At 54.3% G+C, this 16,108-nt stretch overlaps 1 protein-coding gene across 2 annotated transcripts; it reads right to left on the bottom strand.

Moving 5' to 3' along the window:
* Positions 1 to 596: 596 nt before the first annotated feature.
* On the bottom strand, positions 597 to 15,826 carry PIGO (phosphatidylinositol glycan anchor biosynthesis class O). 2 transcript variants are annotated; one of them, XM_052777703.1, is made up of 11 exons: positions 15,745 to 15,826; positions 14,762 to 15,255; positions 13,299 to 13,442; positions 12,027 to 12,150; positions 10,877 to 11,036; positions 10,223 to 10,396; positions 6,738 to 8,310; positions 6,021 to 6,224; positions 5,509 to 5,711; positions 4,645 to 4,715; positions 597 to 4,048 (listed from the first exon to the last, which is right to left on the bottom strand). In XM_052777703.1, exons 2-11 carry the CDS (start codon positions 15,252 to 15,254, stop codon positions 3,928 to 3,930), a joined length of 3,267 nt encoding a protein of 1,088 aa, XP_052633663.1. In that variant the 5' UTR covers position 15,255; positions 15,745 to 15,826; the 3' UTR covers positions 597 to 3,927. The 2 variants fall into 2 exon arrangements, with proteins under 2 accessions (XP_052633663.1, XP_052633664.1); XM_052777704.1 differs by lacking the exons at positions 597 to 4,048; positions 4,645 to 4,715 and having other exon boundaries at positions 5,535 to 5,715.
* Between the last annotated feature and the right edge of the window lie 282 nt (positions 15,827 to 16,108).

The raw sequence follows: 16,108 nt of genomic DNA, 5'->3' as shown, positions 1-16,108 counted from the left end.
CCTTGGCATAAATAAGCGGCCTGAAGTGTTGAGGGAAGAACAGAGAGAGACAGGATGGAGAAACAGGCGTGGGAACGGAGATGCACCGAGCCCTGACCTCCCCGCAGCCCTTGGATCAGAGCAGGGCCAGCGCCACGGATCAGAGCGGGGAGACGCTCCCAACAGCCACAACCTTTCACAGTGGTGGCGGCCATCGGTCGCACTTTTCCAGGTGACACACCATCCTGCCTCCAGCCTGAGCCAGGGAAGTTTCCCAGCAGAGCTCTCCCCTGCCCAGAGGGACAGGGCACTGGGCAGGAGCCCTGCCAAGGAGCGCACACACAACACTTGCAAAAGCCCAAAGCACAGCAGCTTTCTGGAGTGCGGGATGGAAACCGCTCTGCTGAGCAGGCTGAGGATGACTGATCAGCAAACGCAGCCATGTCTTCTCTAGCATCAGCAGCACGTCCTGCTTCCAAGGTCGCCAGGCCTTGGACCAACGTTAACTCTGTCATCGCCGGCACACTCAGGAGAATGGCAGCCAAACAATCAGCTTGAGGGCAGCTGGGGAAGGCCAGCAAAGACTAAAAAAGTCAATGAAAGAAAGCAAGAGCATCTCCATCCCTTGGAAAACTCATCTTCTTGAATCTGAATTCTTTGGTGTAGTGGCCAGTCTGCCTTGGCCGAGCAGCTAGCACTCCTTGGCATCTCTGCAGTGACAAGAATGTACTTGCAGCTTTGTTACCACAAGATTTTGTTTAGTCTCCGGTGAGGTAAGTGTGCGTGTTTTCATGGCGCTGCAGCTCTGCTGCTCTGCCCTGGCCTCCGGGGGCCGTGAGCCCACAGCCCCAGCAGGAAGGCAGAGGGGTGATACGGAGGGATGAGGAGAGGATGCCCAAGTGCCGGCTGAGCGCTCCGACCACAAACAATGGGCTGGGCAGGCTCAGCAGCGTTGTGGTGACTACTGGAAGAGGAACTAGTCCCAGAGATGGGAGAGAAGGAAGCCCAGGGGCCTGGGTGGCAGCTGCAGGGACACCAAGGGCCAGTTCTACAGCATTAGTGACCATAAGGATTTCTGCCAGCACAAATACATGCAGGCAGCAAGCTCCCAACCAGGTTATGAGGTTACAACAAGACCTATTTGGGCTCCAGCCTTGGAATTTAGCAACATATGTTATCTTGACTAACCACACGTTAAATGAAAATTCACTGGGTAGCTGCTACCTCCATTCTCTTCCTCCTATCCACACCAGTGCACCCCTCACCCATCAGCATGGCCCCCTCAGCACCGAGAATGACATTGTTATCAATTAATATGTATAATATGATTGAAATAAGCAGGGAGCTGCTAAAGTCCTGTGTACAGCCCCCATCTGTTAATATTTAAAACATGGAAACAATAACTAGACATGATTTAGGGTTTAAGAACTACCTACTAGATAATGGGCTTTATGTTTATGTCCAAAAAGGTTACAGATTGTGGTCTGGTCAATAAACCTTGAAGAACCACTTGGAACTGCTAAGATTATGGAAGAAGTAGGTAAAAGGTGATTCCTACATGGAGAGATCGTGACCACCGACTCACTGACCACTTACTCAAATGATACCATCTACTTAAAAGAAGACAATGAAGGAAGAAGACAGAGTCTGTGCACTAATTTGCGAGGGGCAAAGAAGAAAGAACCAATCATTAAGGAAAATAGCAATGAATCTGTGTTAGTTAAGTGTATAAACGTCAGAATTTTTGAGACAAGGGTGTGCTGTCTTGAGACAGGCAACCATTCATGTGCATCAATGAAATTAATTTGAAAATACCTTGACTCTGTGTGTTACTGGCTTGCACACCAGGTAAATGAACTCTGCCTGTGGGACAACAACATGGCCACCAAGGAGTCACAGCATAGAGCAAATAACCTATTTTTAAGGGTGGGACTGCATAAGCCCATCAAATTGTGGGATGACGCATTCCTGCCCACTCCAGCTTCCCCTGCTGCATGCTGCTACCCCCTGCCTTGCACTAGCACTGGTGTGCATGCATCCCAGTGGCGAGGCAGCCCAGGGAGTCACGCCAGCTACAAACCAGTCTCTGGTTGTGTTGGGTGAAATTAAGCAGGATAGGCCCACAGGGCAGGAGAGATGCGAGGCTGAGGAGGGAGAGCACAGCCAGCAGGTCAGAAGGAGGCCAGGCAATGGAAACCCAAAATTAGAGCAGTTTAAGCTTCCCTGGAATTGCACTCTAACACCTGAGCAAGCATTTTGCAGGGGTAAAATACAGAACTAACCCTGCCCTCAAGAGCCATTTTCCACAGCGACTGAGCACTTGGGCATAACAGCAAGAATTGAAATGATGAGAGAGGTGATGAGATGGTTTCCCCGGGACTCTCCAGGGCAGAGGATAGGAAGAGCCTGGAGTTACGCTAGCAGTCTGCAGTGAAGAACTCTAACAGGGGCAGTCATGGTGCATGAGTTAAAAAACGAAATGGTATCAGATCAAAAATCAATGCAGGAATCCCAGGCAAGCTGTCCTCAGCGCTTTCCAGAGGGGAAAGAGACAAAAGGTTTCATAGCACCAAGTAACACCACAGTGGTTCAGGGCAGTAAGGAATCCCAGCTCCCATCGAAACTGCAGGGGGAACTTAGCTGGGATGTGGCCAGGCACCACGGTCACTGTCCTCTTCCTCTACCCATAAAGAAATACAATGTCTCTTGACTGTGAGCAGTCAAGGGTGGGTTTGGGGTAGCTCACTTGCAGCATAAAGTCCCACACAGAACACCAAGGTCAAGAAGGAGATAAGCACCAAATACGCCATCATAGATGCCATCGGCTGCAGTGCCTGGGATCCCTTCAGGCTGACATAACCCGCAGCACATACACAGACACCAGTGAGTTAAGCCACCTCCCAGAAGAGTTGTCACCCGCTTAGGGCTTTCAAGCAGCTGTTCCCAGGCACCAGAGCTCACACCAAGGCCACTCCTACAGCTGGGACAGCTACTCCAGATTCCCCTTTCCTCTTGACCAGACCCAACATGGGGGTGAACCAATGTTCTGTCACTACATCCTGCTGCCTCTCAACCGTTCACAATCAATAGCTGGCATCCAGCACCACACGCTTAGGAAGAGATTGGGAGCCCCGGCTGCTACAGCCCAGCCCACAGGTATACTGACAGGCCGAGAGCACAAGTGGAGAGTTTCTTGGTCATGGACAGTGTTCTCCCTGCTGCCTTCCCTGCAACAAGCCAAGCCTGCTCAGGCTGTACGAGGCAGCCCAGAGTGCTCCCCACTGCCCTTTGTGGGGCTAAGGAAGACCAGAAAAATGGGAGTGAGTGTAGGGCAGGAGGGGCCTCACTACAGAGCAACCAACTGACTTTACAGAGGAGCAGCTGCCACCGAGACCCCAGGAACCATCTGCATGCGTAACCATGTGCACTTTGATTCCAGTGTGAAAACTGAGCACGCAAAGAGAAGTGGTGGCTGCAGGACTTTCCCTCTCCTCGCAACCTCCTCTCCCCTCCTCAGTAGGTTCCTCCCCGTGAGTCACTGTCTCTGCACAAGCAAGGTGACACCTTGCTGGCCACTGAAGCTAACCAGTTGCACAGTGGGGATAGTTGTCAGGAAAGTAGCAGCAAGACCCCCAGTTGGTGTTTCTCCAGAGGTGCACTTCGGGACTCTTGGTTCTTGGGCTCCTGCAGCAGAGTCCTCCTGCTGCCAACAAATGCCCAGAGAGAGCTCTGACCTCCACTGCTGAGAAACACCACCACAATGAGCGGAGAACAGTTCGCTCCAGTCCTTTTGTGCAGCGCTGAGGCAAGGAGCTGGGGATAATCCCTGACTGCTGTCAGCAGGCACTCGTTGCTGGTGGCTCATTGTATCCCTCCCGGCCCGAGGGAGGCAAAGAGACAACCACAGCCTCGGCCGAGGAGCAGGTCAGGTTCCCCACATCTCTAATGCTACCTGAGCTGAAGCTGGCTGAACCAGGTGCTGACAGCACAGTCCACACGCATCACCAGGGAGATCCCCAGCAGCAGGCAGATGCTGCTCACCATGAAGCCCAGCGACTCAAAGAGGAACCTGCAGGCACAACAGACGTGGTAAGGATATCACAGCCAGCATGCCTGCAAAGACAGGCTGCTACCCTCACTCCCAGCAGACTGATTTTCCTGACGATGAGAGGCTGGTAGCACCCCAGATCCTAAAACCTGAATTACATTCACTCCCCAGCAGCTGCTGCCTGCAACCTGGAAGCCAAGCACGCCTCTGATTTAGAGGCCGCTTAGGACAACACCCAGGTTGGATTTTGAATCTCTCAGAGGTCAAGGCCACCTCACACTCCTACTAGCCCAAAGGTTTGCTAGTTTAGCATTTCTGGGTTTACCACTTCTGGTCTGGTATCCTTACCTTTGGCTCTCTGCCCTGAATATCCTTACCTTGCAGGTGGACTCTGTGTGTCCTTAGAAATCAAGATAAGGACAAATTTCTAGGTTCTAGCTCAAGTCCAGCTTCTGAACTTGAAGCAGGAATTAGTTAAGGACAATCCTACAGACTCTGCTAGGTAAGAACTCAGAAGATCGATCACAGGGTCTCTTCCAACATTACTGCCTATGAACTCTAGTTAAGATGTCAGGGATGAGCCCTAACCCAGCATCAGAGCAACTTCTGGGACTTACTTTGGGGCAAAGACCTTCCAGACCATGAGGTGCCTCCTGAGGATCATAGCTGCACAAACACAGGCCAGAAGCTGTGGGGGAGATCAGGAAAAACAAGTTACAAGTGACTCTGGAGAGACCTCCTGGGTGCTAGGTTCACCTCTGAAGTTGGTACTAAACTGCACACATCTGAGAGGTTGGTACAGCGCACACCAGAAATAAGCAAGCATCCCAAAAAGGACTCCCTTCCATCGTGTCCTCAAGTCAGGAAACACAAGCAGCTTGGGGTACACGCAGGCCCTCCTGGGGCTAGGCTGGGACAGCACAGAGGAGGGCTCACACTGTGGCTAACCTGACCTAATATTTCACTGAGAGGGGCACTCCTGCTCTCCTGCTGCAGGGCCTGCCCCCTGCCTTGCACTGTCTCTGGTCTGACACACAGGAGAATGATTTGAAGGGCTAAACCCCAGAAAGCTATTAACTTCATTCGTGGGATTAAATTTCTGGTGTTTAGCTCCCTGTATCACCACAGCACAGGATCAGATAAAAACCAGAGCTGGTGCAAAATAGACAGGCATGGTCGGGAAGAAGGGCAGCAGGATTACAACCCTGCAGTTTCTGAACAGACACTCCCACTCTGGGCAGATGGGTACAAAAAGCAGCCTAATCCATACTGTGGCTTCTGTGCTGGAGCCCATCCCAAATGGCACGGCTGAGAACAGGACCTGTGCAGCTGATCTTCCACCTGCAACCAGACATAGCACCCCTGGGCCTGTCTGTGCCCTGGCTGACCACTTTCTCTCATTGGAGTGCCCCACGGTTTGCACAACACACCAATTTCCTCTTAGACAGCCTTCCTCACAGCCATCCTGCCTCTGTCCATACCTGTGTCCCAAGGACAAAGAGGTACTTCAGCCCCAGCTGCAGCAGAGCAGTGGAGAACTTCTCCGGGGACTCCCGCAGCCTCATCTCCATCATGTGCTCTTCCACCTCCTGCAGCTCCTCCTGGGGCTCCTTCTTGGGCTTCTTCCTCTGCGAGCTGGGCATCTCACACACAAAGGGCCAAAGCAGGAGCAGAGGGCAGCCGACTACCTCAAGGACAAAGGAACATGAAGTTACTGGAGCCCAGGAGGTGAGGAGCAGTCTAGGCTCCACCATCATGCCCTGGACGTGCAGGCAGCATATACCCCAGTTCCAGTTTGCTGATCAGGCACAACTGCATGGAGGCTGCAGGCCACGGGCAGCTCTGTGGCCCCAGAAGGGGACAGCAAGGATGCTGCTGTTCAGCTGGTGCCAGAGCCTTCAAGGCCTCGTGCTCAGCCTGCAAACCTCCAGACAAGGCAAAGCGGTGAGCCACGCCTGCTCAGGCTCAACAGCCCAGGAAGAAACTGAATTACCTGCAAAGAGGATATGGGAGGCAAATGTGTTGGCGCCCACCAGGACAGCAGGCAGGAGGTTTGTGCTGTGGTCAAGGTGGAAGCCCACAAAGGCTGCATTCCAGTGGATGGCCGGGAAGATGGGCTGGTGGCCTGTGGAATAGAAGAACTGGGAAGCAGCAAGGAGCCAGGAGATGACTGCGTACCAGGGCACTGAAAAAGGCTCTGAGAGATTAAAAAAATTTAAAAAGAGAAAGAGAGATCAGCATCAAGGAACAAGACAGATCGATGGCAAAAAAACCCCTACTGACTTTTCTTCCAGGTTCCCTTTCCACGCTCTCTCTTTTGAGAGACAGAAGCCAGTCAGGCTCCCACCACAGATACAGCAAGGGGCCAAGCATTCCCTCTGCTGCTTGTCCTGCTACTGGACTCTGTCAGCAGCAATCGGGTTTGGTGGCTGCTTGCACCCTGGGAAGAAGGGATGGGTGTAGAGCCCCCTTCCCTGACACAAGGGACTCTGCCCTCTCCCACGTTATGTCCCTGCTGCACACATCTCTCTTCTACTAGAGGATTAAAGCAGCTCTAAAAAAGCTAGGAGGATCCCCTGAGGATCAGCGCACTGCCATTCCCCAAGAGCAGAGACTGGACCCTGCCTCTCCCACTGGAAATAAGACAAGGTCGCTGCACGTAAGGCCCAGGTGGCACATCCAGAGGATGTTCTACTGAGCCCTGACTCACCAGCATCTCCAGCAAGGCCTTTGGCACGGGTGTGGATGTGCAGCAGCACAAAGGCCTCCAGGAAGAGGAGAAGGAAGGCAAGACTCAACCGCTCACTGTGCAGAAGCATCAAGAGGAAGCCCAGCAGGGTGAGTGCTATGACCAGGGCTGCCGAGTACACGCTGCCCAGCCCATACGCTGCAACGGTGGCCTTGCAGCTGCCCCGCTCCAGGCGGCTCTTCTGAGACTCCTGCATCCTCTTGTAGATCTGAGGGATGACGTGGAGGAAGTCGACTTCAGAGCTGGGAACCCCCAGGTAGGGAGTGACGATGGATCCTGCCGACTCCCGCGTGTCCTTTGCAAACACTGTCATGGGATTGCACAGCAGGAGCAGCAGGCCCACGGATGCTAGTCCGTAAACAGCCCATGGAAAGGCAACAACTGCCACCTGCACCAGCTCCTGCAGCTTGCCGAGAGAGTCGTCAGCGCTGGAGGCAACAGCCCAGTAACAGGCAATGCAGAGGACCACCAGTGGGAAACACCAGCGCACAAAGAGCACGAGGGGGTCTGAGCTGTTCAGGTTGCCGTAGTGTCGCAGCCAGCTCCGCACTGCATAGGCCAGCCCGGCCAGCAAGGCCACGCACAGGAGGTAGAAGAGGTTCTTGGCCCGTGTGTTTCTCAGGCTGGCAAGGGGGGAGAGGAAAAGAGAGGGCCGGCACTGAGGGATTTCTTCACGGCACTGGTGGAAGAAACCGGAGAGGCGCACGCAGACCAGGAGCATGGCCACAAGACACAGCAGGTACCAGATCTCTCTCCGATAAGAAGAAAAGCCAAGGAGCTGCTGCTTGGGGCCTTCTGGCACAGTCAGACGACCATCCCAGTGGAGCTTCCCTACTAGCAACATCACCAGTGAGGCCAGCAGGAATGGCGCTACCCGGGCCTCGGCCACCACAAAGCTATCAGAGAACATAGCTCCGCAGCGGAAGAGCAGGATGCCCATGGGGAAGGCCAGCCTTAGCCACGCTCGCAGCCTCTGCCTCAGGCTAACGGTGGCCAAGGGTGGCTGACTGCCCACCAGGCGGGCTCGCTTGGGATACTGGCCCCACCAGTGCCAGAAAAAACCCAGCTGAGAAGCAGCAGCTGCCCATGACAACACCAGGAGGAGATCCAGCCCCTCCTGGGTGAACGCATGGGCCAGCCCAAGCAGAACAGCCACCACAAGGCCCCATAGCAGCGGGTACAGGAGGCAGCTGCGATAGAAAGAGCCTGATGATGCGGCCAGCTCTGAGGCCACATAGCAGAGCAAGCAGGAAGCAGCAATAAGGCTGCAGCCCCCCACCATACGCAGGGGATGGAAGCGTGCCCAGGACTGGGCGCACACAGCCCGTGCCTCTCGCAGGTAGAGCTGGAAGCGACTGATGAGGCTTCCAAGCCTGGACTCCAGCTCTGGAGGCACCAGCATCTCCCCCTGCACCTGGGCCAAGAGCTGAGTGTGCTCCTCCATGGCGCCAGAGAAGAGCTCCTGCAGGCGCTGGAGCTGCTCTGCTGGCAGGTCCTGAGCCACCAGCGAGTAGGAGTGCAGGAACCGGTCCACCTACAGGAGAGGGGACACAGGGTTAGACAGTGGCACTGGAACCACTAGGAACAGGTTTCAGTGCCTCACACAGCCCCTTCAGAATGGAAACAGCCCCAATCCGCCAACCCCTGCCAGGACAGACCTGTCCCCAGCCACATCGCCCAGGGCTGGTCAGCCAAATCCAGGATGTGAACGGCAGGAAGCACAATCCCTCTACCAAAGTGACATCCCTCTCAAGTGACGTATACATCCCGACAGCCACACTGACTCCTCTCAGTTCTTCACGTGCAGGTGCACCTCTGATAATGTTGTCCACCACTAAGGGCTTTTATACAGAGCCTTTGGTAACAATAAGGCAAACATCCCGCAGAAGTTCAAGTCACTATCTGCTATTAATCTGCACCCAATGTTGACTTCTACATTGTTTGTCTGAGAACAGACATTAAATTAAAGACCTTATAGTGGGTCAAATCAAACTGCTCCCTCTTCTTCAATACAGGCACATTAACCCACTGTACCATGGGCTAAGGAGAGCTCATTCTGCTTCCTACTTCAAGAGGCCAGAAACAGAGGCAGCTATGATCCCAAAGTCATAAAAAAAGTCTTACAAGGGCATTACCAGGGCAGGGCACCTGTACAAACATCCAGCTGCTCAGCAGCGTAGATCTGCTCAAGCCCTGAAACACATCAGTATCTTCACATGCCTTCCAGCTGCCTCAGAGCACAGGCAGAATCAGTCTGCCCCTGCCCATGAATGGCAAACATATGCAGCAGCTCTCTCACAGGCCTGCATGACCTCCCCGGTATGCAAAAGCTTCTTCAACACCAACGTGATCGAGCCAGCAACCTCCTCAGACAAATGAGTGCAAATATTTAAACAGGCAGGACTGGATAACGCTAATTCCTAATAGATGATGATCGATATCTTCAGTGACTAATGGACAGTAACGTACATTATCAGCTTTAAATGACAAAGCACTGTGCTGCTCTATAAATACACAGCAGAGAGGCTGAACATTTCTGTCTTCCAATCAGCAATCATATCCTCTCCAGCTCCTCACTGACTTGCACCAGTGGTGTCCACCTGGCACACCGAGTTGCTGGCTGGGGGCTGGAAGAGTTATTCTTGCGCTCCTAGCAATCCAGAGGTCCCTCAAAGGCAGGCTGACACGCAGCTGAGACACATGCCTGGCAACGTGTGTGGCAAATTTGGCTCTGTAGCATGCCCAGAGCCACAACAGACGGCTCTCATGTCCTCCATAGAGGCTCTGGCTTGCCCTGGCACATGGCCTGCTCCATTGCCTGGGCTTCTTTTATACCTGGTATAGTCACTCTCATCCAAATTTTGTCATTCAGCTCTTCGGGTTCTGTATTTTGTTGCACTTGGTGTAAACTGTTCCTTTTCTATCCCACTTTACTGTCACCTGTTAGATGGCATTTCTTTTATTTAGTCCTTTGTTACTGTTTTCCTTCTGCCACTGATCTAGAATAGCTTTTTAGCTAACGCTGTTTCTCCTCCAGAACTGAAGCAGCATTAAAGCATCCATTTGTACTCTTGAATGTCCATTAACAAGACTTGCCCCTAGTCGTCTTCAGCCTTGAGGAACAAGCCTCCCCAGTTACCAAATCCACCTCAGACCATCTGGGACCAACCCTCACCCTGAAGCAAATGCCACCTTCCCGGCCAGTATTTTCCACACCACAGCACTCACCACCAAGCACTAAACAGGTATCTCTCTTTTCTCTTTTGGGAAAATGGTGCCGCCCTTTACTGGAGCAAACACTGCAAGGAGGTAACTCTTCAATGTAAGCTCCCCACGAAGATAACGTCATGTCCCCACCCCACCTCCACCAAACAAAAGAGGTCTATGCTTAAAAAGACATTCCTTCTCTTCTCTAGTTCAATGGCGAGGCCTACTGTGGGCCATACCTGTTTGGCATTGATGTGATAGACCGAGAGCTGCTGCAAGGCTGTAGACACAGCGTCGCCATCCCCGGAGAACAGCTCAGCCATCACCTCCCCGATGTTACTGTAGGGGATGGGCACACCCAGCAGCAGGGCCACAGTGGGCACCAGGTTCACCTGGGGAACAGCCTCAGGCTCCTGGAGAGGCAGGGGAGGAATCAGAAATTTGGAAAGAACACAGCAACACAGCTTTTTACTTGGGTTAGAGGACGATGGGGAAGACATCCCTATTCAGAGGGGAACCTCGGGAAGCCAGGTGTGGGAAAACACAGGGGAAGGCAGAGGCACAGCTCTGCCCTCCCTAAGTACCCTGTGGAGGGGAGGATGCTTGCTGGGACCTGCAGGTCCTTGGGTATGTCCCCAGCTGTCTAACAGCTCACCTGGCCCCACGCAAACACCCCTCACAGCTGGAAGGGCCTGAACATGGGTCCAAAACACTTCAGTCACCTGCATCCTGTGTCAGCCTTTCCACTGTTCTCTCGGGAAAGATGACAGACTCCCCACCCTTCTCAATCTAAACAATCCCAATCGAACCGTTGCTCTCTGTAACCCCAGGACGCAGTTTTCACCCCAGATGCCACCTCAGGTAGTGACAGCTAAGGATCAGCTTCTTCTCACCTCCGGAGGGCTAGTGCCAAACAGGGGTGTTTTGCTGTACACAAACAGTGCCGCATTCACTTCCTTCTCGCTGTCGCCGCCATGGTCTCCGGTCTCTGTCATGCCGTGGTCCCCAGCCACCAGAAGGAGGGTGTCATTCCCCAGGTGATCCACCAAGGACCTGTCACCAGGATAAGGAGGGTCAAATCCTATCTGGGCAGGGGCTCAAATAGCCCAGGTGGGAGTGTACATGTCCCCACCAAGCTTGATTGCACCACAGAGGTAAAGCCCACAAAAGGATATGAGCAAAACTACGTGCTGACGCAGAGCTGTAACAACTGAGCCAGGTACCAGGGCAATGAATGCTTTAAAACCAAACTGAAAATTCAGAGCCCTGAGACAGAGTGGACTGAGCTTGCTTAGGTCCCCGGTGAACGGCGGCTGGCTCCTCAGTGCCTTCAAGCATCTTGACAAAATGCAATTCAGAAGAAAGTTTCCCAAGAGGAACAAATTTTAGGCTGCTTCTATTTGCGTATTGTATATTGCAACATGCTATGTGAGCAATCTCCTACTTTTAAGGAAAAAAAGAGGCAGTAGGTATGACACAATATATAGTGCACTCTCAGATGCAGCAGGACAAGTTACCCACTCCTTCTAGCAGAAAAATTTAAAGCAGTCCTAAGAATCAAAAGCCGCAGCATTTTGGGCTGATGCACAGCTGTGTGATCAGGATTCCTGGATCCCATTCTGCCCTCTGACACAAAGGTGCAACTCACAGGCCTGTGCAGTAAATGCAGCATTCCCTAGCCAGGGTCTTCCAAGTGCTTCTCAAACAATAGCCAAATCTCAGTGTGATAATCTCCATTTTAAAGATGGAAAGAGTGAGGCTCAGCTGTACCACCACCTGATGGTTTGGTTGAGAACCAAGGCTTCAAGAACTGAAGACAGCCTTACCTCTGAAACCAAACCTCTCATGAACATGTGTCTATGCAACCGAGACTGCCCCACAGTGGGGGTTTCAGCTGCTGCTGGCCAAAGCTGCTCTCCGTGTTAACAGGCACAGTAAGCATCCCCTGTTGCCCTCTGCATCTGCAAACTCCCTGGGAAGGCCCCACCAAGCCTGGCTGAAGGAAGAGGCCAGCTGGCAACCCCCCACCGCCGCACTAATCACCTGAGCATCTCATTCATCTGGGTGAGCTTCTTAGCCATTTCAGGGTGGTCAGGTCCATGTTTGTGCCCACAGTGGTCCACGCCGAGGAAGTGAGCAATCAGCAAGTCCCATTCACCACTGTCCACTGCAGAACAAGAGCAGCCTTACCACACACTAGCCTGGGATTCAGGCACGGGCTCTATGGCTGGATCCTCCTGCCAGAGCTTTCTGGTTGCCTATGGAAACTGCTGTTTCTTCCCCTCCCTCCATTGTCACTCCCAGCTCTCAAGTAGATCAATGCAGGTTTTAACAGAGGCACACTCTTTTGTTTGCGGGTGTCTGGGTGCAATGCTGCGGGGAGTTCCACGCCCGGGAAGCAGCCCAGTACCCATAGGTTTTGTTCACCACCCCTCAGGAGAGGAATGGCCCAGTGTCACCCAAGCCACCTTGAAATACCCTTAACTCAAACTGCCACAAACTGAGCTAAACCAAGGGGATGCTTAAGAAAAGGAGAATCCAGAACTCCAGTCTGCCCCCGGAGGTATTTCAGGTCGGACTCATCAACGTGCCCCTCTGCATCCCACTCAAGACACAGGCCCGGCACACTGAAGCTGTGTCTAGCTAGAAAGTTATCCTGGCCCCTCCCCTCTGCTTGACACATGACAACCAACATATTTGGAGTTAAATGATGAACTGCAGCTCTCCCACAAGGCACAAGGACTTCCCCATGAAAGGCCACTGCACCCTTGATTCACTTAGATTCATACACAGATAAAGCCAACAGCATTCTCCTCAGTCCCAGGACCTCAGGGAAGAGTCTGAAATCACCTAAAATTCACAAACCAATCTCACATTTCTCCTTCTTCCCAAGACTAGAAGCCACCGATGCTCTGCTGAGAGCAGTGCTGTGCCCCAGCCTCCCGGCAGGTAGCTGCACTGTTGTGTATTTCCCAGAGCACTGTGTGCCTGCCCGGGCAGCCATGTGTCAACGTTAAGCTGCTCCTTCCTGGCAGTGTATTTCTAGGACAGATGTAGAAGTCTAGCCTCATCCCATCAAGCTGCACTCTCTCCCAAATGGAGGAAAGGTATTTACAGAAACAGTTTACAGGCCCCAAAAACTGGCTTATCTGTGGAAATCCAGCTAGAAAAATCCACTGTAATCCCCGGGCAGCAGTGTGTGACTGCCCAGCGCCACTCAGTAACAGAAAAAACTCTTCAGTCCTACCCCAAACTTGCAGTAGGACCCCCGCATATGTAAAGGGTTACCCAGGCCCTGGGGGAAGAGCTGCTTACCAGTTGGATAGAGATGCTGCAGGATCCCATCATCCACAGTGTGAAGGTCCTTCACATTAAAAGAAGGGAAGAAATACGAGCGGAAAAACTTCTTTGGGAAGAGTCCTTCCCAAGTGTCATCACCCATGAAGACCACTCTCCTTCCTGAGGCAGCAAGAAAGGAATTAATGAGAGCAGGGAGCCCACGCAAGTCATGCTGTTACCCTCACTAGCTCAAAGAGCCTGGGCAGATCCAGGTCAGAGTCTGGAGCACTGGGTCCTCTCCAAACCACACTCAAAACCTACCTAAAATTAAAATTACTATCTGGCTGGAAACAAGTTTGAATACCCCCACACCAAACCCACCTGCAACTCATCGTTGACCTCTGACATGTCACCGCTGCAGAAAGACCCACGGGTTGAACGGGCCAGGAAGCATGCAGGTACCCACCCGTACTACAGCAGCACTTAGGAAGGTGCAGTGCAAAGCAGACAAACCCTCACCCAAGGCCCATGACCCCACTGTAAAACACTAGGCAGTAGATGGCTGCTGACAAGGGCTGAGCAGAAGCTGTGAGTCCTGGGCTCCGACTTGAAACACATCAGTGGTGGGTTTTCATAGGCAGAAAAGAGAAGGCAAAAGCACTGATGTTTCCTGCTGCCCTCACTCTGCTTGTCCTGCCTGCCACCAGCACACCCTCCGTGTTTCCACAGAGCCTCTCCAGCCTGGGAGCGGGAACCATTTCCTCTGGCGCAGGGTCCACCACTGTTTTTCGCCTCGGATGATTTACTGTGTTTGCCCACCTTACTTGCACACAGGGGAGCGTCACCTCATTTCAGGCACTGGTATTTGTGCCACTCTGAGCCTTGGAAGGAAATCTCTCTGGGTAACACAAGACTGAGTCCTGTCCCCTTCTCTCTATTCCATCATCCCACCCTGACAGGCCCTTTACAGCTGCACTAAGCACACCACAGTGGCACCAAGCTACACAGAAAATGTGATGGGGTCACTGCCTAACAGCAGCAGGCAGCTAGCCAGGCACGCTTGCTGCCTGAGTGACACCCCACAGCACACCTGGCACCAGCTCCTCCCTCGTCACGCGTCTCAGCTGAACGCAAACACAACACGACACGACTGACTGCCCTTGGCTTTGTAGAGCCGTTCCTGGCAGTGACCTTCTGACAGTCACCATCAGTACAACCACTTTTCACCTGCCTTCTCGTCATCTTTGAAGGTGATGATGAAGATGAAGCCGTGGTCCCAGCTACTTCTTACTTCTAGTACATAATGGAGAAACCCTGACAGCCTGACAACTCTATCTGAGACAACTGCCATTTGAGTAGGGCAAAAGAATTAGCTGATGGGGCGGAGGTGTTGTAAGCAGTTCCCTTCCCAGGGAGAGGGGAATAAAGGTCCCATGTGAGCGCTGACCACTGGCTTGCATGTGCCCTGTCCCAGCAGGACACCGCCACTGCCCACCTACCGTTCTGCACCAGCTGTGCCAGCAGGTTGTCCTCTTGGATTGCATAGGTGGCGAAGTTGCTGCCCACATCGATGAAAGTGGGCAGCGAGCCGGTGGTGAGGCCCTTGATGCGCTGCATGGTGGCTGTGGGGGGGTCGGCTCGGAAGCGGTAGAGGCGGGCATGGCGGGGTTGGGAGGTTGCGAGGCGATGCAGGAAACTCAGCTTGTTCTCATAGGGCAGCGGGCTGGCCTTGGCTGGGTTAAAGTGGGCAAACTCAAAACTGAGAGCATCGATGATGACAAGCACGGCCTTGGCAAAGCGCTGGGGTGCCCAACAGGAGCCTGGCGGGAGGCTCTGCCTCTCCCAGGGTGGTGGCACGAGTGGGTCCGAGCAGGAACTGCTGCTGGCGAGCTCGATCCGGGTGAGCAGGAAGCCGCTCATGAAGAGGCCGATACCAGCAAAAAAGAGAAAGCAGACCCAGGCCAGGAAGAGCAGCACCGGCCACCGCTGCATCCTAGGGGGAAGCACAAGCAAGCTCAGCCCCCTGCGGCTCTACCCGGGCCAGCACCCACCCCTGGCCGCTGCCCTGCGCCTCGACACCCCTCACACCCGCCGGTCCCAGCCCCTGCCCCGCTAACCGCCCCGCACCTCCCTGCACCCCCACCGCCCTGCTATACCCAACCCCGACTTCCAGGCCTCTCCCTGGCACCCCCCCCACCCCCAAACCAGGCAGCACCGCGATCCCCGGGCCGTCACCTTACACCCGAGCCGCCCTTGTGCCCCCCCAGCACCACTCGCACTCCCCAGACACCGCCTGCCATCCCCCCCCACCAGCTTCCCTCACAGCCCCTCACGCCCCGCGGCCCCCCACAGCGCCCACACACCCCCAGCCGCCACCCGACCTTCTCACGCCCCCCCCCCCAGCCCCTCTCGGTCCCCCCTGACACCCCCAGTTCCCCCTGACGCCCCCCCACACCCCTCCCCCCCACTCACCCCGCCGTACCTGCGGCCGCCGCGGCCCGGCGCCCACCGCCGCCGCCCCGTCCCCCCCCTCGAAGAGCCGCGCGTGGCATCGGCCGGCCAAGAGCGGCGGCGCGACAAACGGCTGGCGGCGGCACCGCCCCCTAGCGGCCTGGAGCCGACTGGGAGTCCTCGCTTGCCTCGGCGTGGGGCGACCCCCGAGCACCGCCGCCCCCCCCCCCTCCCCCCGCAATTAATTAATCGCCAGAGACGTTCCCTCCCTGCGGTGCGCGCTATAGAGAAGGCACCGTCACACGCCACAGGGGCAGCTATGGGGAGAGCGAGGGGACGACGACAGGAGCTCACATCCCAGAAAGGGGTACCCCCACCCCCAAGGAAAGGGGTCC

This window comes from Harpia harpyja, chromosome Z, assembly GCF_026419915.1.
Source record: "Harpia harpyja isolate bHarHar1 chromosome Z, bHarHar1 primary haplotype, whole genome shotgun sequence".
Lineage (NCBI taxonomy): Eukaryota > Metazoa > Chordata > Aves > Accipitriformes > Accipitridae > Harpia > Harpia harpyja.
Note: the sequence above shows the minus strand (reverse complement) of the source record. Positions and strands in the feature narration are given on the sequence as shown.